We start from the raw sequence: 23,626 nt of genomic DNA on the forward strand, positions 1-23,626 counted from the left end.
GGATTTGGAATTACTTAAAATAAATTTGATTACTCTTCTTGGTTAATTCAGCATTCTGATAATGACCAAAGCATTTAGATTTCAATTAAATTCATGTGTCTCATTGAAAATCATTATTACTTTTCCATAACTGAAAACAACATACAGTGATATTTTTCCTAGTCTTTATGTTTTAAGTGGAATCATAATAATCTTTAGTTTTTAAACATCTATTTCTAGGATGAGGAAAATACTTTGATTTCAAAATGTATCTGGTAAATATAATCACCTGCCAAAGTTTTGCTTACATTTAATAGTTTGTTTAAGGATTTACATATAGTTGTGGCCTCAGCTATTCTAGATGTACAATTATACATTGTATGAAATAATTGTGTCATGTGTGATACTATAGTAAAAAAAAAAAAAAAAAAAAAAAAAACCAGACAGGTGAATTCAAAGTACTAAGAAGCACATTTCTGGATACTAAAAGCAACAGTCAGCCAAGGCAGTGGTGAGCCATAGATGCTCAAGAGTTTGGGGGTTAAGGTGAGGCTGTGCATCTTAGAGTGGCCTTGAAATCTTTCTAAAAGAAGAATAGGGTGTTCTTTAGTTACGGAGCTCCTGCTTAACATGTGGAAGGACCTGGGTTCAATCCTCAGTACAACAATAAGTAAATAATGACAGTAAACAAACAACAGTAAACAGATAATAACAAGAAAAAAAAAGATGTAGCTCCGATGGATGTTACATATTAACATATAGGACAAGCTGAGTGTGAAAGTGAAGGTTGGGACACTATGTCACTGCGGGTTGAAAACCTATATTTCTGAATGACACCCTCGAAAGGTAAGGAGTTACCTCACCAGTGACTAACACTGCAAACATTTCCACATTTTATAAAAGAGAAAGCCTGATGAACTCATCAACTATTGTAGGACAAGAGCTCCTTCAAAGCAAGTTGGTGTAAAAGAGAGCGTCTTACAATATCTGGTTGGTGAAGACTTTTGGTTTAGTTTTGTTTGTTTTGGTTTCAGTTTTGGTTCTTTTTTGAGACAGGATTTCTTGGTGTAGAGTTGGTTGTCTTGGACTCGATCTGTATACAAGGCTGGCTTTGAGCTCAGAAAGATCCACCTGCATCTACCTCCCAAGTGCTGGGATTCAAGGCATGCACCACCACTGCCCAGCTACAAAGATTTTAGTTTAAAAAAAGAAGATTTATTTGGTGTGTGTGTGTGTTTGTGTGTGTGTTTGCAGTACATATGTCTGTATCTTGTGTGTGAGCTGCCTGCAGAGTGGAGAAGAGGGTGTTGAATCCTTTGTAACCTAACATACAGATGATTGTTATTTTAATGTCTACTACTACTATTATTATTATTTATTCACTTTGTATCCCAGTTGTAACCACCTTCCTCTCTCTCCCTCCCTTCTATCCTTCCCCTAGTTCACTGATAGGGGAAGTCCTCCTCTTCTACTGTCTGACCCTAGCCTATCAGGTACCATCAGTACTTTCCAGATCCTCTTTCTCTGTGTACTGGTTAGGATGGCCCACCATAGAGAAGTGAGCAAGTAGCAGACCACCAAGTTCACGTCAGAGAACTCTCTTCCCCTCCTACTAGGGAACCCACATGAGGACTGAGCTGTCTATGGGCTACATCTGGGCAGGAGATCCAGGTCCTTCCTATGCATGGTCTTTGGTTGATACATCAATCTCTGCAGTCCTCCCTGGGCCCAGATGTTTTGGCTTTGTTGGTCTCCTTGTGGGTCTCCTCTTCCCTCCCAGTCCTTCTATCTGCCCCTTCTTCCATAAGACTCCCTGTGCTCTGTCCAAAGTTTGGCTGCGAGTCTCTGCATCTGCTTCAATCCCCTACTGGGTGGAGTGTTTTAGAGGACATCTGTGGTAGGCTCCCATCCTGTTAACCACTATGTGAGTACTGGAACCCAAACCCTGTTCTCTGAAAGGGCATCCATTGTTTATAATGTCTGGCTGGGCACTGTTAAGTTTTCCACAGGTGTGGAGCTGAAATATTATTACTACTGTATTCATTGACTTCTGTAGGTCTTATTTCTAAATCACTAAAACAAACAAACAAAAAACCCTTGGTAACTTTGAAAATCATTCCAAGTATACTCAGCTGCTAAACTCTGTGAGAAACAAAGGAAATCTTAGGAAGAAAATAAATTGGTCCTATAGGAAAACTGGAAAGACCACACTAAGTATCAAGTACACCTAACACAAGGGACTGGAAGGAAGGGATTTCAGATGACATGTGACCTCAAGGGTCAGATGTCATATACAAGATAAGTTGTGCAACTTTTAAAGAATAAAGCTTCCTGCTACAGAGGTCCAGGTTCAAGATTTAAAGGAGCAGGATAAAGAGGCATGACTTGGTTTTCCAGAGGCACAAAATAAAAAGAAGAAAGCTTTAAATAAGAATAAACAGCAACTTCTGCTACCTTAGTAGTGTCACTGGAAAGGCAAGTGGGAAAGCTAGGCTCTGATAGGAGTAAAAACAAACCATAACATTGAGTACTAACAAGCAACCATTGTCAGCAAAATCCAAAAATTAATAGTGACAAATTACAGGTGGATGTAACTTAACAGAAAATTCTTCCTTTCTCCCAACTAATTATGATTTGTCTTTTTTTTTAATGCCCCTAATTGAAATTTCCTACTTTTCTCTATTCAAGGTCAAATCATCAGTATAAATGGTGGCAGAGCAATTGGTTGGTTGGATTTCTTGGTGCCACTCTACTTGCTTGGTTCTTATTTTTTCCACTGATGTGTTTTCCAACTAATTTACCTGGTGAGTGTTAAAATATAATTAATTAGTTATAGTAATTTATACCCTCAGTTCCTATTCTCAAGGTACCAATAAACTACATATCTTTATGAATATGCTCCTCTTACTGGTATTGTTCTATAATAAAGAAATATACTGTCATGGTGTATTTTTAACCAAATCAAGCAATATCATATCCAAAAATTATATTTATGCACTATGTTATATGAACTTCATTAGTATATATTTATGCTGCATATTATTTGTTTTTAATAATCTCATTTTTAAAGTGCGTAGCTGTCTTTTAAAAATGAAGTATATGCAATTTTATTTTTCTAGTGTGAGGGTCATAATTCTCTAGAGTAAAAGAACTTATAGAATGAATCTTTCTCTATATATAGAAAGGGGTTTATTAGAATGACTCATAGGCTGTGGCCCAGCTAATCAAAAAATATCTACCTATAAGTGTGGGGTCCAAGACCCCTGTAGTTTTTCAATTCATGAAGCTGGATGTCTCAGCTAGTCTTCAGTATACATTAGAATCCCAAAGAAGTTTTGAATGCAGTGAATGAATGGACTTCCTAGTGATGACAAGAGCAAGTAGCCATAAAACAGATATAGCCAGGAAAAAAATCTGATTATTCAGTTATTAAGCAAACACAAATAGAAATGAAAGATGAAAATACAATATACACAAACATTTGGGACATAGCTGAAAGAGTTCTGAAAATAAAAGCTCACCATTAACAAAACATATGTTAAAACTAAGTAATTTCTTAATGAAACACAGAAGGACAATAAATATTTGAAAAATGCTCAACATCCTTTCCCATTAAGTACAAACTAAACCTGCATTGAAATTCTGAATCCTCTTGGGTAGAACATCTGTAATCAAGAGAATAAATGCTAATGAGGATGTGTTGAAAGAAAAGCTTTTATTCACTGCTTGAGGAAGTATAAACTTGTAAAATTATATATAAACTCTGCAGGGTTCTCAAAAATGTCTTGAAAATAAGGAGCTGGAGAGACGTCTTAGTAGTTAAGAATGCAAGCCACTCTTGCACAGGAGTTAAGTCAGGTCACAACTGCCTATATCTCTGGGATCCACGAGCAATTGCCTATTTGCGCAAACACACACACACACACACACATACACACACTACACATAGACACCCCAAACCCACATATTTCACATAATTAAAAACCTTTTTTTAAAAATTTAAGCTATAATTATCATATGACATAGTTATATGTATGTATATGTATGCCTGAGGATTCTGTCACAAATACAGCTCTGTATCGTTGCTTAACTGCTTCACTACTTACAGTAACTGAAAAAACTGAACCAGTCAAGATTTTCATAGCTTTATAGAATAAAAAATAAATGTGGTATGTGTGTGCTGGGAGCACGAAGGTTCTTATACCCACAAGTCTCCAGAGAAAGCAGGAATGTTAAGCACACAGGATTGTCCTCTCAAAGATATGGACACATAACTTGTTTTTCCATCCAGAGAGCTGGGAATTGGAGGCTGGTGGTCTGTGTTATCTGCTGGATCAGGCCATAGAAGCTCCTACAGTCAGGACCAGAAGTGTCTAGTAATCTTAATGACACTTACATTACCTGAACAGCCAGGGGCTCCTCCAAGCTACCATAACCAGGACCTGAGATAACTAATAATTCTCTTCTCTCTCTCTCTCTCTCTCTCTCTCTCTCTCTCTCTCTCTCTCTCTCTCTCTCTTTTATTTTGAGACAGGGTTTCTCTGTGTAGCCTTGGCTGTCCTGGACTCACTTTGTAGATCAGGTGGCCTCGAACTCACAGAGATCTTCCTGCCTCTGCCTCCCCAACTGCTGGGATTACAAGCGTGCACCACCACATTCAGCTAAATGACTCTTATATTATCCTTTTCTCCAAGGGTTCCCACAAGTGGGATCAGAGGGACTGATAACCAAAATGAACTAGATGTTGTCTATATGACCAAGAGCTGGCCAGATTTTATTTAGGTCCTTAAGCCAATAGAGGTAGCCTATCTCTGGAACCCATCTTCTTGTAAAAAATGACATGTAGAGCTCTTTGACCTCCCCACCTCCCAAGGGAGGAGCAGTACTCTTAGGCCACAGAGGAAGACTTTGCAGCCAGTCCGGAAAATACTTGACAAAAGCGAGTCATATGAAAGGGGAGGAGGTCCTCCCCTATTAGTGGACTTGGATAGGGGCAGGGAGGAGATGAGGGAGGGAGGGTGGGATTGGGAGGGAATGAGGGATACAGCTGGGATACAGAATTAACAAAATGTAACTAATCAGAAAAATAAAATTATGGAAAAAAAAAAAGAAAGTGAAAGGCTACATACAATACAGTAGTTTAAAGGAACTTAATAAAAAATGTAACAATAAAAAAAAATGACATGTACCCTGTGCTGAGACTGGATGTAATTATTGCCTCCTTATGCACTAGGAATTGTGTTACTCCAGAAAACATTTTTCCAGATTATATTGTGTTTAAATATGCTGACAACAAACTGCTTGGAATCAGATCTCTTGTGGTTTGATTCAGGAATCAGGAAGTCAGTCTGAACTGAGTTTGCATTCTCACTTTTTCATGGCTTGTTTCCCTGCCTGACACCTGCAGACACCGTGATCTATGAAAACTAGATTTTTATTCTACCATAAGTAAAAAACGAAACCATGAACATTTTAAGAAAACTGATAGAACTAGAAATTATGTTAATTCAAACCAGTTAGACTCAAAAGGTCAAATATCAAATGTTTTTCATCCATATGTGGTATATGAATTTTATGAATTTTAGAATATGTATGTCTGTACACATTGTGTGTGTGTGTGTGTGTGTGTGTGTGTGTGTGTGAATGTGCACATGTGGGGTGGAGAGAGGGTTATGGTTGTGACTGAACTAGAAAGGATATCATGTGAGGGTCTAAAAAGAACTTAAGGGAAGTTGGATATACTGTAATGAAATACAAATAACACGTAAGTAGAACTTGAGAAAGGGTTTGGCTGGAAGGGGTAGATGATGTATGGAAGAGCAATAGGAAGAGGGAACAAATAAGAGCAGAGTATGATGACATATACACATGAAAATAAAGTTAAAGATCCCTAGGGATGCTTCACTTTGATGTAGAGAAAACTCATTAAACTTGCAGGAATAAGACTGAAAAGGCACATACATTTAGGACATGAAAGGGGAACAGGAGCTATGTGAGAAGAAAGATGAAAGGACGAGGACAGGATAATGGATGTCTGTAAGAAAAAGTGTAGTGATTCATGTATGAGAATAAAAATGTTATAGTTAACGTTTGTTAATATTACTACTACTACTACCATGTTATTACTCTGTACTATTACAAAATGTTCCCACTCAGCAGTGCTTTTTATTTACCACAAAACACTTTATGATATTTGAAAGCAGTTCTTTGAGCTCATTTTAGATCTTTGTCATCAAAGATATTTATTGAATGTGGCTATTGAATTATATATTAAGAATAAACTATTTCAGCTATAGGAATGACTGACAACTAAGGAACCCACTCCCAGTACCTAAGAACCCACAGAGTGGTGGACTACAGTCCTGGGCAGTACAGATGTGAGAAATTTTCATTATCAAATAATTGTCTTTTGCAAAGCACTACTGTCAAAGAATTTACATTCTAAAATATGCATTGATGTTAGTTCTTTTAAAGTAATTCCTTGCATTTTCGTGTCAAACTGAGATTATTAAAATGTGTACAAATGCATGATTCATATTTTCTTACTGACCTTGAAATATCATAAGATTATTTTTCTTGTGACCTATAGGTGCACAAAAGATAAGACTTCGGAAAGAAAGGAAACCTTCCACCGTTGACAGGAGGCTTAAAGATAAGGAGATGGAACTTCATGTGATGGGTTTGTGGCAAGCTCTTAAGGTATAATATTTTTGTTAACAAGCGAGTTAGGGTGACCTATTTAAATTTTTTATAAAATTAAGAAAATTACAAAGGGCTTACTAAATTTGGGTGAAAGTTTTGGAGCCTCATTTAAATTACTAATTTTTCTTATAATGGAAAAAAACTCATTATTTGGTGTTGTTAAGGATATGTCTAGTATAAATACAAAATAATATAAATACAAAATAATGTAAAATATGACAAACAGAAATAAATATGACATTTAACAAGATGATATGAATTGGAAAAACTTGTATCAACACATACTCCCTTCTCCTCACACACACAATATTGAATATTAAATCTTTTGTTGCTATAGATGAGAAATAGGCCTACTTAAGTAATAGATGCCAAGATGCAGAGGAAGTCTCTTAGTCCTACTAGTCCTACATTGTACTAGTCCTACATTGAGTGGTTTTCTTCTACTTAAAACTTTCTGTCTGGCATATAGATTACATGGTTGTAATTTTCATATATCAGTTTTATTTATTTTTAGTGATTTTTACACTCTGAGTATAACTTCCAGAAGTCTTCAAAATAACATCAATTGATTCTTTTTTTAAGTTCACGTTAGAATTGTATCTCTATCTTCCCATTTTCCAGTTACTTTTTCTTTCCTGCAGATACTTGATATTTCATTGCTCAGCCTGTTGCTCTACTCAAAATATCCCACCCCTTTTAAAATTACTTTTTACTTGTAAATTAAAACATATTATGACTCTTCCCTATGGCTCTTCCCTTTTTCCCTTCCTTTTCTCCTTCTCTTTCCAACCCCCTTCATCTATGTCTCAACTGTAGAGAATGAACTATAGGCAATTAAGGAACACTGAGAACTAGAGAAATAAGCTTCATCAAGGAAGAGGCCCTTGTTCCTTTGAAAATATTTACTAGCTATATTTCCTTCCTCTTTAGAGAACTCTGAGCACAGTTCCCTACAAAGTTTGTTTGCTTCTTTTAGGTTTAGTTGTCTCTTGTACATCCTAGTCATCTGTCACACATATACCAGGGAAAGAGGTTCTTTCATTTACTAGACTACACATTCATTCAATTAATAGTTTCCTTTGCAGAAAAGCAATTATTTGATCTCATGAGATTCCACATTCCATTGTTTACATTACCTCTCAATTCATTGGAATCAATGTTTAGAAATTCCTTTATTTATATATAAATGTACTCCCAACTTTATCCTCTAGTTATTTCAGAGATTCTAGACTATTACTGGCTTCATTGGTCTAGTTAGATCTGATTCTTTGTGCAGAGTGAGAGATATCAAATTTCATTCTTATCCCTATAAATATCCAGTTTTTTCAGCATCATTTATTAAATAGGCTAACTTCTCTAATCTGTATTTTTGGGCTTCATTTTCAAAACTCAGATAGCCATAGTTGAAAGGAGTAGTATGTAAAGTTTATTCTTCTTATTATTATTTTTATTATTCTTATTTTCAATTTATTTATTTTGGTTTTTAGAGACAGGGTTTCTCCATGTAGCCGTGGCTGTCTTGGATTCACTTTGTAGAGCAGGCTAGCCTAGAACTCACAGAGGATTCTCTGCTTCTGCCTCCCCAAGTGCTGAAATTATAGGTGTGTACCCCTACACCCAGCTAAAATGTAGATCTTTTATTCAATTGGTTGACTAGTCTACTTTTGTTCCAGTACCATGCTCTTTTTATATGTGGTTCTGTAGCATAACTTGAAATCATGTCTTATGCTTCGAGCTGTGTCCTTACTGTCCAAAATGATTTTGACTGTCCTTGGTCTTACTGTGAATTTTAAGATATATATTGTTTTTAGAACTGAACTGTCATTTTTATATTTGAATTAAATTGTTGAAGAAGGTATGAAGTAGATGAATTCTTTAAAAATTAAGTAGATGCGCAATATAAGATTTATTTTCACCTGCACTTATTCAATCTCTCTTTATTAAATCCAGAAACCTTTGAAGTAAGTGATTATATTCCAACAAGACTTTAATTTAATTTTAAATTTGCACTACATTGCTCAGGCTACTCTTGAACATTTAACCTGTCTTCAGCCTCTGGAGTTATATAGTTTAAGATATGAAGCACCACAGCTAGTTATCTATTCTACACAAATTTATTGTTATTTTTTATATTTTTAACATTTATTTTATTTTTTATATTAATTACAGTTTATTCATTTGTGTCCCAGATATAGCCACCTACCTTGTCCCCTACAATCCCACCCTCCATCCCTTATCTCCTTCCATGCCCCTCTCCAAGTCCACTGATAGGGAAGGTCCTTCTCCAATTCCATCTGACCCCCAAGCCTATCAGGTCTCATCAGGACTGGCAGCATTGTCTTTCTCTGTGGCCTGGTAAGGCTGCTTCCCCCTCAAAAGGAGGTGATTAAAGAGCCAGCCACTGAATTCCTATCAGAAACAGTCCCTGTTCCCCTAACTAGGAAACCTACACAGACACTGAGCTGCCATCAGCAACATCTGAGCAGGGGTTCTAAGTTATCTCCTTGCATGGTCCTTGGTTGGAGTATCAGTCTCAGAAAAGACCCAAGTGCCCAGACACTTTGGTTCTGTTGCTCTCCTTGTGGAGCTCCTGTTCCTTCCAGGTTTTTCATCTCCCCCTTCTTTCATAAGATTCCCTGCACTCTGCCCAAAGTTTGACTATGAGTCTCAGTATCTGCTTTGATACCCTGCTGGGTAGGGCCTTTCAGAGGTCCTCTGTGATAGGCTCCTGTCCTGTCCTCTGTTTTCTCCCTCTTCAGATGTCTATACCATTTGTCTTTCTGAGTGAGGATTTATCATTTTACCCAGCATTCTCCTACTTGTTTAGCTTCTTTAGGTATACAGATTTTTCTCTTGTTTTAAAACTTTGTTTTATTTTTATTTATAACAGTTTATTGTTTTTATCCCAACAGTAGTCCCCTCCCCCAACCCTCTCAACCCCACCCTCCCTCCCTCCCTCTTCTTTTCCTATGCCCCTTCCCTAGTCATATGACCCTAGTCTATCAAGTCTCATCAGGACTGGCTTCATTGTCTTCATCTGTGGACTGGTAAGGATGTTCCCCACTCAGGTGAAGGTGATCAAAGAGCCACCCCATGAGTTCATGTCACAGACAGTCCCTGTTTCTATTACTAGGGAACCCTCTTGGACAGTGAATTGCCATGGGCTACATCTGTACAGGGGATCTAGGTTATCTCCATGCATTATCCTTGGTTGGAGTTATCAGTCTCCCAAAAGACCACTTTGTCCAGATTTTTTGGTACTTTTTCTCTCATTGTGAGGCTCCTGTCCCCTCCAGGTCTTTCTATCTCCCCTTTTTTTCATAAGGTTCCCTGCACTCTGCCCAAAGTTTGGTTATGAGTCTCACCATATGTTTTGATACCCTGCTGGGTAGACTTTTTCGGAGACTCTCTGTGATAGGCAGCTGTCCTGTTCCATGTTTTCTCACTCTTCTGAAGTCCATCCCTTTTGCCTTTCTGAATGAAGACTGAGCATCCTACCCAGGATCCTAGTTCTTGATTAGCTTTCTCAGGTATGCAGTTTTTTTGTGTGATTACCCTATATTATATGTGTAATATCCACTTATGAGTGAGTATATACCAATTGCGTCTTTCTGCTCCTGGGATACCTCACTCAGGATGATCTTTAATAGATCTCACCATATACCTGCATATTTCATGATTTCCTTGTTTTTAATTGCTGAGTAGTATTCCATTGTGTATCTATACCACAATTTCTGTACCCATTCTTCAACTGAGGGAAATCTGGGTTGTTTCCAGCTTCTGGCTATTACAAATAAAGCTGCTACAAACATGGTTGAGCAAATGTCTTTGTTGTATCCTTGAGCATCTTGTGGATATATGCCAAGGAGTGGTATAGCTGGATCTTGATGAAGCAGTATTCCTAATTGTGTGAGAAAGTGCCAGATTGATTTCCAAAGTGGTTGTACAAATTTACATTGCCAACAGCAATGGAATAGGGTTCCTCTTTCTCCACATCCTCTCCAGCATGTGTTGTCACTTGAGTTTTTGATCTTAGCCATTCTGATAGGTGTAAGGTGAAATCTCAGGGTCGGTTTTATTTGCATCTCCCTGATGGCTAAGGACATTGAGCATTTCTTTAGGTGTTTCTATGTCATTCAATGTTCCTCTATTGAGAATTCTATGTTTATCTCTGTTCTACATATTTTAATTGGATTACTTGATTTGTTGCTTTTTAACTTTTTTAGTTCTTTATATATTCTGGATATCAGCCCTCTGTCAGATATAGGATTGGTGAAGATCCTTTCCCGGTCGTTTTGTTCTAACAACAGTGTCTTTTGCTTTACAAAAACAGAAGCTTTTTCAGTTTCATGAGGTCTCATTTATTGATTGTTGCTGTTGGTGTTCTGTTCAGGAACTTGTCACCTATGCCAATGAGGTCAAGGCTCCTCCCCACTTTTTCTTCTAACCGATTTAGTGTGTCTGGTTTTATGTTGAGGTCTTTGATCCACTAGGACTTTAGTTTGTGCAGGATGATAAATATGGATCTATTTTCATTTTTCTGCATGTAGACATCCAGTTGGACCAGCAGCATTTGTTGAAGATGCTGGGTTTTTTTTAACATTGAATGGTTTTGGCTTCTTTGTCAAAAATCAAGTATCCATAGGTGTGTGGGTTTATTTCTTTGTCTTCTGTTCATTCCATTGATTCACTATTCTGTTTCTATGCCAATACCATGCAGTTTTTATTACTATTGCTCTGTAGTACAGTTTGAGATCAGGGATGGACATACCTCCAGAAAATCATTTATTGCAGAAGATTGATTTTGAGATTCTGGGTTTCTTGTTATTCCATATGAATTTGAGAAGTTTTCTTTTAAGGTCTGTAAAGAATTGTGTTAGTATTTGATGGGAGTTGCATTGAATGTATAGATTGCTTTTGGTAAGATAGCCATTTTTACTATGTTAATCTTGCCAAGCCATGAGCATGGGAGATCTTTATATCTTCTGATATTTTCATCTATTTCTCTCTTCAGAAACTGAAAGTTTTTTTCATACAAGTCTTTGACTTGCTAGGTTAGAGTCACACCAAGATACTTTATGTTATTAGTGGCTATTGTGAAGGGTGTTATTTCCTTAATTTCTTTCTTAGCCCATTTGTCTTTGGAATACAGAAGGGCTACTGATAGGTTTGAGTTGAATTTGTATCCAGCCACTTGGCTGAAGGTGTTTATCAGGTGTAGGAGTTCCTGGTAGAATTGTGGGAATCACTCAGGTATACTATCATATCATCTGCAAACAGTGATACTTTAACTTCTTCCTTTCTGAACTGAATCCCTGTGATCTCCTTTAATTGTCTTATTGCTCTAGCAAGGACTTCAAGTACTATGTTTAAGAGGTGTGGAGATAGTGGGCAGCCTTGCCTTGTACCTGATTCCAGTGGGATTGATTTAAGTTTCTCTCCATTGAGTTTGATGCTGGCTATAGGCTTGCTGTATATTGCTTTTACTATGTTTAAGCAAGTGCCTTGTATCCCTGATCTCTCCAGGACTTTAAAAATAAATGAATGCTGGATTTGTTCAACTGCCTTTTCAGCATCTAAAAAGATTATCATGTGGTCTTTTTCTTTTAGCTTGTTTATATGGTGGATCACATTGATGGATTCCCATATATTGAACCACCTATGCATACATAGATGTAACCTACTTGGTCATAGTGGATGATATCTTCGATATGTTCTTGGTTTCGGTTTGCAAGTATTTTATTGAATATTTTTGCATCAATGTTCATAAGGGACATTGGCCCGAAATTCCCTTTCTTAGTTGGGTCTTTGTAAAGTTTGGGTATCAAGGTGACTGAGGCTTCATAGAATGAGTTTGGTAATGTTCCTTCAGTTTCTATTTCGTGGAATAGTTTGAAGAGAACTGGAGTTAGCTCTTCTTTGAAGGTCTGGTAGAATTCGGAGCTGAAAACATCTGGCCCTGGGTTTTGTTGTTGTTGTTCTTGTTTTGGATGGGAGGCTTTTGATGACAGCTTCTATTTCCTTAGGGGATATAGCAGTATTCAACTCATTTACCTGGTCTTGATTCAGCTTTGGCAAGTGGAATCTACCAAGAAAATTGTCCATTTCATTTAGATTATCAATTTTGTGGCGTATAGGCTTTTGAAAGAAGACTTAATTATTGTTTGGATTTCCTCAGTGTCTGTTGTTATGTCGCCCCTTTTCATTTCTGATTTTGTTGATTTGCATAGTGTCTCTCTGCCTTTTAGTTAGTTTGGCTAAGGGTTTGACTCTCTTGTTGATTTTCTCAAAGAACCAGCTCTTGGTTTCACCGATTCTTTGTTTTATTTGTTTTTAATTTATTGATTTCAGCCCTGAGTTTGATTGTTTGTACCCATCTACTCCTCTTGGTGATTATGTCTACTTCTTTTTTATTCCCCTAGGGCTTTCAGGTGAAGCATTAAGTTGTTTGCATGAGATGTTTTGAATTTCTTCTTGAAGGCACTTAGTGTTATGAATTTTTCTCTTAGCACTACTTTCATTGTGTTCCATAAGTTTATGCATGTTGTGAGTTCATTTTCATTGAATTCTAGGAAGACTTTGATTTCTTTTTTTATTTCTTCCCTGACCCAGCTGTCATTGAGTAGCAAGTTCTTCAGTTTCCATGTGTGTGTAGGCTTTTTACTATTTCTGTTGTTTTTGAGGTCCAGCTTTAGTCCATGCTGGTCAGATAGGATTCAAGGGATTGTTTCAATTTTCTTGTATCTGTTGAGGCTTGCTTTGTGACCAACCATATGGTCTATTTTAGAGAAGGTTCTGAGGTGCTGAGAAGAAGGCAAATCTTTTTGTGTTTGGGAGAAAAGTTCTGTAGAAAACTGTTAATCCATTTGATTCATGACCTGGAGGAGCCAGCCAGCAGAGTCTAACGGTTCTTGAGTCGAGAGTGAGGATTAATATTAATAAAATAAACACACGGCATACAGGAAACTTGTCAAAGGTCCAGACTCGACAGCCACAGCAAAAAGCAGGCTGCTGCAGCAAGCAGCAAGTCTCAAGTCTCTGCCTCCTCCCTGCCTCCAGCCCTCTGACCTCTTTATTTGTGAGGAGTTACTTTCAGCCAATAAAACTTCTCAGAACAATAGGTTAATTTGCACAAGGAGCCTGAGGAAGAGGTGTGCCCCTCACAAGCTATCCCACCTGCTGTCACAAACAAAAGGAGATGGACTTGCAAGTTCTACCCTGCCTTTAGTAAAGGCCTCCTAAAAGCCATCTCTCCACTGAGATTTAAATATCAAAGCAGGCTGCTGGAGTCACGGCTCCCTCCAATGACCTCTGTCAGAGTCATTGTTTCTTTGTTTAATTTCTACCTTGTTAACTGGTCCTTTGTTGAGGGTAGGGTGTTGAAGTCTCCCACTATTAATGTGTGGCAATCTATGTGTGGTATCAATTTTACTAATGTTTCTTTTACAAATGTGTGTGCTCTCATAATTGGAGCATAGATGTTCAGAATTGTGATGTCTTTTTAGTGGAATTTTCCTTTGATGAGTATGAAATGCCCTTCCCCATCTCTTTTGATTAATTTTTTTTTTCTTTTGATTAATTTTGGTTGAAAATCTCTTTTATTAGGCATTAGAATGGCTATTCCTGCTTGCTACTTGGATCCATTTGCTTGGAAAACTGTCTCCCAGTCCTTTACTGTCAGGTAATGTCTATCTTTGTGACTTAGGTGTGTTTCTTGTATTAAACAGATTGTTGGATCTTCTTTATGTATGTATTGTTAGCCTGTGTCTTTTTATTGGAGAGTTGAGTCCATTGATGTTGAAGGAGATTAATGACTAGTGGCTGTTAGATGCTTTGATTTTTCTGTTGGTTGTGGTAGTGTGTTTGTGTGTTTGACTACTTTTAGTTTTGCTGTAGTGAGGTTATTTATTTCCTGTGTTTTCCTGAATGTAGTTAGCATCCCTGGGTGTATTTTCCCTTCTAGTGTCTTCTGTACTGCTGAATTTGTGGGTAGGTATTTTTAAAATTTGTTTCTGTCATTGCATATCTTGTTTTCTCCACCTATGATGACTGAGAATTTTTCTGGGTAGAGTAGCCTGGGCTGACATCTGTATTCTCTTAGAATCTGAATGTTATCCATCCAGGGTTTCATAGTCTCTGTTGAGAAATCAGGTGTGATTCTGATGGGTTTGCCATTATATGTTACTTAGTCTTTTTCCCTTCCAGCTTTTAGTATTTTTTCTTTGTTCTGTGTAATTACTTTAAAACAGCATGTTTTTATTTTCTGGTCTAATTTATTAGGTGGTCTGTAGGCCTCTCGTATTCTTATAGGCATGTCCTTTAAGTTTGAGAAATTTTCTTCTATGATTTTGTTGAAAAATATTTTTTAGGTCTCGGAGGAGGGAATCTTCTTTTCCCTCTATTCCTATTATTCTTAGGTTTTATCTTTTCATGTTGTTTTGGATTTCTTGAATGATGTGTGTCAGGCATTTTTTAACATTTTCTTTGACTATTACATTGATTTCTTCCATTGTTTCTTCCACATCTGAGATTCTTCCATCTCTTGTAGTCTATTGGTTATGGTTACCTTTATAAAGCCTGTTTTCTTCCCTAAGTTCTTCCTCTCCATGATTTCCTCTGTTTGTGTCTCCTTTAATTTTTCCAATTCTATCTTCAGATCTTGAGCCATTTTATTGATTTCCTTTACCTGTCTGACTGTATTTTCCTGTTTTTCCTTCAGTTCCTTCAGCTGTTTGTTTGAATATTCCTTGGTTTCTTTTATTTCTTTCAGTGATTTAATTATTTCCTCTTTAAGGGCCACAAACTGTTTGCTGCATCTTCCCATATTTCTTTACAGATGGCCATAATCTGTTTGACTTTATCTTCCTCAATTTCTTTATGCATTTTGTTTGTTTTCTCTATATCCTCTTCATAGGCATAGATGTAAGGTCATCTTCTTTAATTTCATTTATTCTGGGGTGTCCAGGGCTGCTTGCCTCTGGATAACAGGGTTCTGGAGATGCCATATTGCTCTGTCTTTTGTTGGTTGAGCTTTTACACTGGCCTCTACCCATTGGTCTATCTTGGGTGTTGGTTGTTAGCTTCTGGTGCTTCCTGGAGTCCTGGGGTAGGGAGAATCCCCTTGGCAGGAAGATAATTTTTCCTGAAGGAGGCCTACCCAGCTTTTTGGGTATGGTCACTAAATGGCTGGAGTTTCTCAGGAATTGCCACAGCTCACCTCAGGCGTGTAGACCTGAGTGATAACTGTGGTCCTTGTTAGTCAGGGAGGCTCCCTCTCACCCAGAGAAGTCCTGGAGACAGCTGCCCTGCTTCTGGGTTTCTTGCTCTGAATTTAGGGAGCTATTACTGTTGTTCTTACACTTTTTCTAGGCACAGTCCTTTGGAAGAACCTGAGAGCCCCATGGTTTGGTCAGTTTAATTAGGGAAAACTGGTTGCCCCTTGGAGCAGTATCTGGAGGCTGATCTCAGGGATCCCGGGCTTCAGTAGGTCTAAGGTTGAAGCTCTGTGCCTCAGTACCCAAGCGGCAGTCAGTGGCAGGTGAGCACAGCTCTCATGCATGCAGCAGGAGATTAGAGCCTGGAGTCTGCAGAGACCCAGGAACTTTCCTGGAGCTGGGTGTCCTGAGGTTGGACTTGATGTTTCCCCCCACCATGGGGTTTTCTCAGAACATGAATACACAGCCTGTGGTGTTTGGGGATCTACAGTTCCATCTGGGGAGGCGCATAGAGCATTCAGGCACAGGTGGGTGGTCGCTGCAAGCTGGTGACTGGGCACCTGCAGAAACCCAGGAACTTTTCTTGAGAATTTTTCCATGTGTTTGTGTGTGGGTCCACTAAGTGCCCTGAGGTTGGACCTACTGTTTCGAATGCTGTGGGGTTTCCTCCCAACAGGGTAACCCAGTATCTGGTGCCCTGGGGGCCACAGTTGTCTGGGACAGTGCGTCGGGCACACAGCAGGTCACTGGGCTAGTGGCTGAGTGCCCACTGGACCCTGGGACCTTTTTCAGGGATTGACTGGTGATCTGAGGTCAGTCCCATGTGCTTCCTTCACTGTGGGGTTTTCTCTCAGCAGGAAATCTCAGTCTCTGGTGTTTTAGTACCCACAGTTCTGCCTGGGAAGGTGATCAGGACATGCAGGCTTGTAGCTCTGGGCTGGTGACTGAGTGCCTGCCTGGACCCTGGAACTCTTCCAGGTTTTAGTTGTTTGGCCTGAACCGAACTGAGTCCCATACCGTGGGGTTTCCTCTCACCTGGGAAATATAATCGCTGGTGTTTTAGGGCCCAGAGTTCCTTCTCTTAGTCACTGTGCCGACACTGCTGTCCTGCTCCTCAGACACAGTGTCTTCCCAGTGCCACCATCGTGGATCCTCTCCAGGTTGTACAGATTTTATTTCAAGATGTACAACAGAACAATAGTAGCATATTTTATTATTAATATTAACTCTATAAAAATGTTAGAGCACACATTTTAAGATTCAGGAGCTAAACAACTATACCTACTTTACATTGTGGAATGTTTTTTTTAATCTCAATGAATATTAAAACAGGATTTATTGTTTTTAGAGGTATATATGTGAGTATATTTTTTTCTGTTTTAATTTTTTATTTATTTTGATTATTACTTACATTTTATTAACACTGTATCCCAGCTTATTCTCCTCCCTCATTCCCTCCCAGTCTTACCCTCCCTCCCTCATATCCTCCTTGCCCCTTTCCAAGTCTACTGATTGGAGAGGCCCTCCTCCCCTTTCATCTGACCATGTTTTATCAGGTATCATCAAGACTGGTTGCAAAGTTCTCCTCTGTGGCCCAGCAGGCCTGTCCTCCCTTGGGGGGTAGGGCGGTCAAAGAGCCTGCCATTGAGTTCCTGTCAGAAATAGTCCCTGTTCCCCTTACTAGGGAAAAACAATTGGTTACTGAGCTACCACAGGCTACATCTGAGCAGAGGTTCTAGGTTATATCCATACATGGTCCTTGGTGGAGTATCAGTATCAGAAAAGACCCCTGTGCCCAGATATATTTGGTCCTTTTGGAGCTCCTATCCTCTCTACATCATACTAACGCCCCCTTCTTTCACATGATTCCTTGCACTCTGCTGAAGATTTGGTTATGAGTCTTAGTATCTGCTTTGATACCCTGAGGCCCTCTGAGGTAGGCTCCTATCCTGTTGCTTGTTTTCACCTACTTCAAATGCCCCTCCCATTTGTCTTTCTCAGTGATGATTGATCATCTTACCCAGGGTCTTCTCTCTTGTTTATCTTCTTTAGGTGTATAGATTTCATTATGTGTATCATATCTTATAGGACTATAGAAGTGAGTATATTCCATGTGTGTCTTTCTCCTTCTGGGATACCTCACTGAAAATGATCCTTTCTAGATCCCACCATTTGCCTGCAAATTTCATTATTTCCACATTTTTTGATTACTGAGTAGTATTCCATTGTGTAAAAATTCCACAATTTCTATAACCATTCCTCCATTGATGGACATCTGGGTTGTTTCCAGGTTCTGGGTATTACAAATAAAGCTGCTACAAACATGGTTTAGCAAATGTCTTTGTTGTGTACTTGAGCAAATTTTGGGTATATGCCGAGAAATGGTATAGTTGGGTCTTGAGGAAGCACTATTCCTAATTGTCTGAGAAAGCACCAAATTGACTTCCAAAGTGGTTGTACTAGATTACATTCCCACGAGCAATGGAAGAGGGTTCCCCTTTCTCCACAACCTCTCCAGCGTGTATTGTCATTTGAGTTTTTTTTATTTTAGCCATTGTGATGGGTGTAAGGTGAAATTTCAGGCTCATTTTGATTTGCATCTCCCTGATGGCTAAGGATGTTGAACATCTCTTTAAGTGTTTCCCTGCCATTCTATATTCCTTTACAGAGAATTCTCTGTTTAGCTCCATACCCCATTTTTTAATTGGATTGCTTGATTTATTGCTCTTTAGCTTCTTTAATTCTTTATATTCTGGATGTCAGCCCTCTGTCATATAGAAGGTTTGTAAAGATCCTTTCGCAGTCTGTAAGTTGTCCTTTTGTTCTGACAATGGTATCTTTTGCTTTACAGAAGCTTTTCAGTTTCATGAGGTCCCATTTATTGATTGTTGCTCTTAGAGCCTGTGCTGTTGGTGTTCTGTTCAGGAACTTGTCTCCTGTGCCAATTGAGGTCAAGGCTCTTCCCCACTTTTTCTTCTAACTGAATTAGTGTGTCTGGTTTTATGTTGAGGTCTTTTATCCACTTGGACTTTAGTTTTGTGCAGGGTGATAAATATGGATCTATTTTCACTTTTCTGCATGTAGACATCCAGTTGGACCAGCAGCATTTGTTGAAGATGCTGTCTTTTTTCCATTGAATGGTTTTGGCTTCTTTGTCAAAAATTAAGTATTCATAGGTGTGTGGGTTTATTTCTGGGTCTTCTATTTGGTTCCATTGATCCTCCTTTCTGTTTCTATGCAAATACCATGAGGTTTTTATTACTATTGGTCTGTAGTACAGCTTGAGATTGGGGATGTAGATACCTCTAGATGATCTGTTGTTGTACAGGATTGTTTTGGAGATTCTGGGGTTTTTGTTTTTCCTTATGAAGCTGAGAATCTTTCTTTCAAGGCCCGTAAATAATTGTGTTGGTATTTTGATGGGAATTGCGTTGAATATGTAGATTGCTTTTGGCAGGATGGCCATTTTCACAATGTTAATCCTACCAATCCATGAGCATGGGAGATCTGTTCATCTTCTGATATCTTCTTCAATTTCTTTCTTCAGAGACTTAAAGTTTTTTTTTTTTTTTCAAACAGGTCTTTCACTTGCTTGGTTAGAGTCACCCAAGTTACTTTATGTTATTAGTGGCTATTATGAAGGGTTTCGTTTCCTTGATTTCTTTCTTGGGCCTTTTGTCTTTGGTATAAATGATTAATTTCCACCCTAATGATTAATTTCCACCCTAAGTTTGATTATTTCCAGCCATCTGCTCCTCTTGGGTGTATTTGATTCTTTTTTTTTTCTAGGGCTTTCAGTTGGGCCATTAAGTTGCTTGTATGAGATGTCACAAATTTCTTCTTGAAGGCACTTAGTGCTATGAATTTTCCTCTGAGCACTGCTTTCATTGTGTCACATAAATTAGGTTATGTGGTTCCTTCATTTTTTTTTTTTAATTCATTTAGTATCCTGCCACTTTGCTGAAGGTTTTTATCAGCTGAAGGAGTTCTCGTTGAATTTTTGGGGTCACTCATGTATACTATCATATCATCTGTGAATAGTGACACTTTGTCCTCTTCCTTTCCGATTTGTATCCTTTTGATCTCCTTTAGTTGTCTTAATGCTTTTGCTAGGACTTCAAGTACTATGTTGAAGAGATATGGAGAGAGAGTGGGCAGCCTTGTTTTGTCACTGATTTCAGTGGGATTGATTTTAGATTCTCTCCATTGACTTTGATGTTGGCTATAGGCTTGCTGTATATTGCCTTTACTATGTTTAGATATGTGCCTTGTATCCCTGATATCTCTAAGACTTTAAACATGAATGAGTGTTGGATTTGTCAAATGCTTTATCAGCATCTAAAGAGATGATCATGTGGTATTTCTCCTTTAGTTTGTTTATGTGGTGGATTACATTGATGGATTTCTTTGCATGCCTGGGATGAAGCCTACTTGGTCATAGTGGATGATAACTTTGATGTGTTCTTGGATTCAGTTTGCGACTATTTTATTGAGTATTTTTGCATCAATGTTCATAAGAGAGATAGGTCTGAAGTTCTCTTTTTTGTTGGTTCTTTGTGTGGTTTAGGTGTCAAGGTGACTGTGGCTTCATAGAATGAGTTTGGTAATGTTCCTTCTGTTTCTATTTTGTGGAATAGTTTGGAGAGAATTGGAGTTAGCACTTCTTTGAAGGTCTGGTAGAATTCTGCACCGAATCTATCTGGCCCAGGGCTTTTTTTTTTTGGAGGGGAGACTGTTAATGACTGCTTCTATTTCCTTGGGTGTATAGGACTATTCAATCTTTCTACCTGATTTTAACTTAATTTTGGTAGATGGAATCTATCGAGAAAATTGTCCATTTCATTTAGATATTCAAATTTTGTGGCACATAGGCTTTTGTAGTACAACCTAAAGATTGTTTGGAATTTCCTCGGTGTCTCTAATTATATCCCCCTTTCCATTTCTGATTTTGCTGATTTGGATATTTTCTCTTTGCCTTTTAGTTAGTTTGGGTAAAGGTTTGTCTATCTTGTTGATTTTCTCAAAGAATCAGCTCTTGGTTTCATTGATTCCTTGATTAGTTTTGTTTCTAATTGATTAATTTCCACCCTAAGTTTGATCATTTCCAGCCATCTGCTCCTCTTGGGTGTATTTGATACTTTTTTTTTTTCCTAGGGCTTTCAGTTGGGCCATTAAGTTGTTTGTATGAGATGTCACAAATTTCTTCTTGAAGGCACTTAGTGCTATGAATTTTCCTCTGAGCACTGCTTTCATTGTGTCCCATAAATTAGGTTATGTTGCTCCTTCATTTTCATTGAATTCTAGGAAGTCTTTAATTTCTTTCTTTATTTCTTCCTTCATCCAGCTGTCATTGAGCAGATAGTTGTTCAGTTTCCATGTGCTTGTAGACTTTTTTATAATTCCATTGTTGTTGAGGTCCAGCTTTAGTCCATGGTGGTCAGATAGAATACGGGAGATTATTTCAATCTTCTTGTATCTGTTGAGGGTTGTTTTATGACCAACTATATGGTCTATTTTGGAGAAGGTTCCATGAGGTGCTGAAAAGAAGGTATACTCTTTTGATTTTGGGTGAAAAGTTCTGTAGACATCTATTAGGTCCATTTGATTTAGGACCTCTGTAAGTGCCTTTATTTTCTCATTAGGCTTCTATCTAGATGATCTGTCCCTTGGTGAAAAGTGGGGTATTGAAGTCTCCCACTATTAAGATGTTGGGATTGATGTGTGATTTGAGTTTTAATAATGTTTCAGTTATGAATGTAGGCACTCTTGTATTTGGGGCATAGATGTTCAGAATTGTGAACATTGGTGGATTTTTCCTTTGATGAAAATGTAGTGTCCCTCCTCATCTTTTTTGATTAATTTTGGTTGAAAGTCTATTTTATTAGATATTAAGATAGCTACCCTAGCTTATTTTCTTGGTCCATTTGCTTGAAAGACATTTTTCCAGCCCTTTACTCTGAGGTAGTGTTTATCTTTGTTGCAGAGGTGCATTTCTTGGATGCAGCAGAATGTTGGATCCTGTTTCCACACCCATTCTGTTAGTCTTTGCCTTTTTATTGGAAAGTTCAGTCCATTGATGTTGATAGATAATAGTGACCAATGAATGTTAGTTCCTTTTATTGTGGAGTATGTGGGCGCAAAAGTGCAAATGCAGGTGTGTGTGTGTGTGTGTGTGTGTGTAAGTGTGCATGGAAGTGTGTCTCTAGAGACAGAGTGATAGAGAATGTTGAACCCTTGAGTGTGTGGGTGGGGCTCTGCCTTGCAGGCTTCTAGGGGGTTATTTGTGCATGCACTGTATATTCAGCAGGCGCTGGTCATGGTCGCAGCACAATTTCTGGCATTATCTGCCTTAACTCTCCTCAGTTGGACCTGCAGACCAGGGGCTTCAATGTCCCAAGTGACCCTCCATTTCCCACAGTTGGCATGTGGGAGGGAGTGGTCCAATACCTGGCTTCTATTTTAGAAGGACCTTGGATCTGGGGCTCTGCAGACACTCAAGGGCACACTCACTCTCAAGCAGGTCACATTGGCAAGGATCAGTGTATCTGGGCTCTCTGCAGTCTGGTTTGGCCCTTCTTGGTCTTATGCAGGTGTACTGACGTGCTCTGCCAGCTCAGTGTTGCTGCATCTGCCAGGATAGAAAGTCCAGCTGCAGCTGGAGACTGGGATGCTGGTCCAGTTGTCTTCTGGGAAGTCCTGGAGGCCCTCCACTGTGCTCTCCAGGCCTGAGATGCCCAGTGCCTGGTGTGTCTAGCTTGTATGGCTGGTCTGCTAAGCTTTTGTGGGTACATAGCATATTATCTGTCACCGAGGGTTTGGGCAGGCTGTACAGTCAGTGGCTGAGAGACCCTGTGAAACCAGTATGGCTGCTAACAGACCTTGAACCCTGGGAGGATGGTGCTGCGGACTTGGGACTCTAAGAGAGGTATAGCTGGCAGTTGCTGCTAAAGGGCTAGGAGCTTTGTCTCAGCTGCTACAGATCCCAGGCAGTGAGCTCTGAGTTGAGAATCTTGGTGAGTCTGCTGTGCCTGTGCTGAGGAGGAGAGTTGTCTGAGAAAGGGGAAGTGCCAAGAGATCAAAGGATCATTTCTCTCCTTCCCCAAACAAGTCCATGGTGACCTGAAACCAAAGTTCTCACCTTGTGCAATGTTCCCTCTTGTTTAGAAAGCCTCACTGTCATTTCCCTGGCTTCAGAAGTCCTTCCACTCACCAACTCAGGCGTTCAGTTCTTCCACAGCTCAGAAACTGTGCATACTAGTCACCATCTTGGCTCTGCTCCTGACATTGTGGAATATTAACCTGAAACTTTTAACATGTGAAGTTTGAGAATGGACATTTTAAAGGTTTTTATCATTCAAATTTTTAAATATAGAGAACTAACTGTCCATATTTATGAGGTTCATTATAACATCTCACAACTTAAAAATAACAGAAATTGACTGAATCATGTCATTAGTGGTATTTCATTCCACTCTCATAACTTTTCTGTATTTGTAGTCTTTAAAACACTATTGAAAGTCTTTGTAAATTACAACAAAAAAAGTCATGGTCATCTACCTATACAAAATACTAAAGCTTATTTATTCCTTGTATTGTTTTGTGCCAACTTTTATTCTTGCCCAACCTTACTTCTCTAACCTGATTCTACATGCAGATTAACTTGATTCTTAGCCCATAGATGCATTAGAGAGCATTTTAGATTTGTCTTTCTGTGTCTAACTTAGCTTCAT

The 23,626-nt window shown here is 38.6% G+C and overlaps 1 protein-coding gene across 1 annotated transcript in view; it reads left to right on the forward strand.

Moving 5' to 3' along the window:
* LOC110541030 (solute carrier organic anion transporter family member 6A1-like) overlaps positions 1-23,626 on the forward strand; it is a 100,203-nt gene that overhangs the window by 18,101 nt on the left and 58,476 nt on the right. Inside the window, exons 5-9 of the mRNA XM_060367827.1 lie at positions 2,668-2,783; positions 6,569-6,612; positions 11,706-11,719; positions 19,444-19,491; positions 21,858-21,860. Coding sequence (XP_060223810.1) covers positions 2,668-2,783; positions 6,569-6,612; positions 11,706-11,719; positions 19,444-19,491; positions 21,858-21,860 — 225 coding nt within the window. The remainder of the gene's footprint in view (positions 1-2,667; positions 2,784-6,568; positions 6,613-11,705; positions 11,720-19,443; positions 19,492-21,857; positions 21,861-23,626) is intronic.

Source organism: Meriones unguiculatus, chromosome 15, assembly GCF_030254825.1.
Source record: "Meriones unguiculatus strain TT.TT164.6M chromosome 15, Bangor_MerUng_6.1, whole genome shotgun sequence".
In the NCBI taxonomy this organism is placed as follows: domain Eukaryota; kingdom Metazoa; phylum Chordata; class Mammalia; order Rodentia; family Muridae; genus Meriones; species Meriones unguiculatus.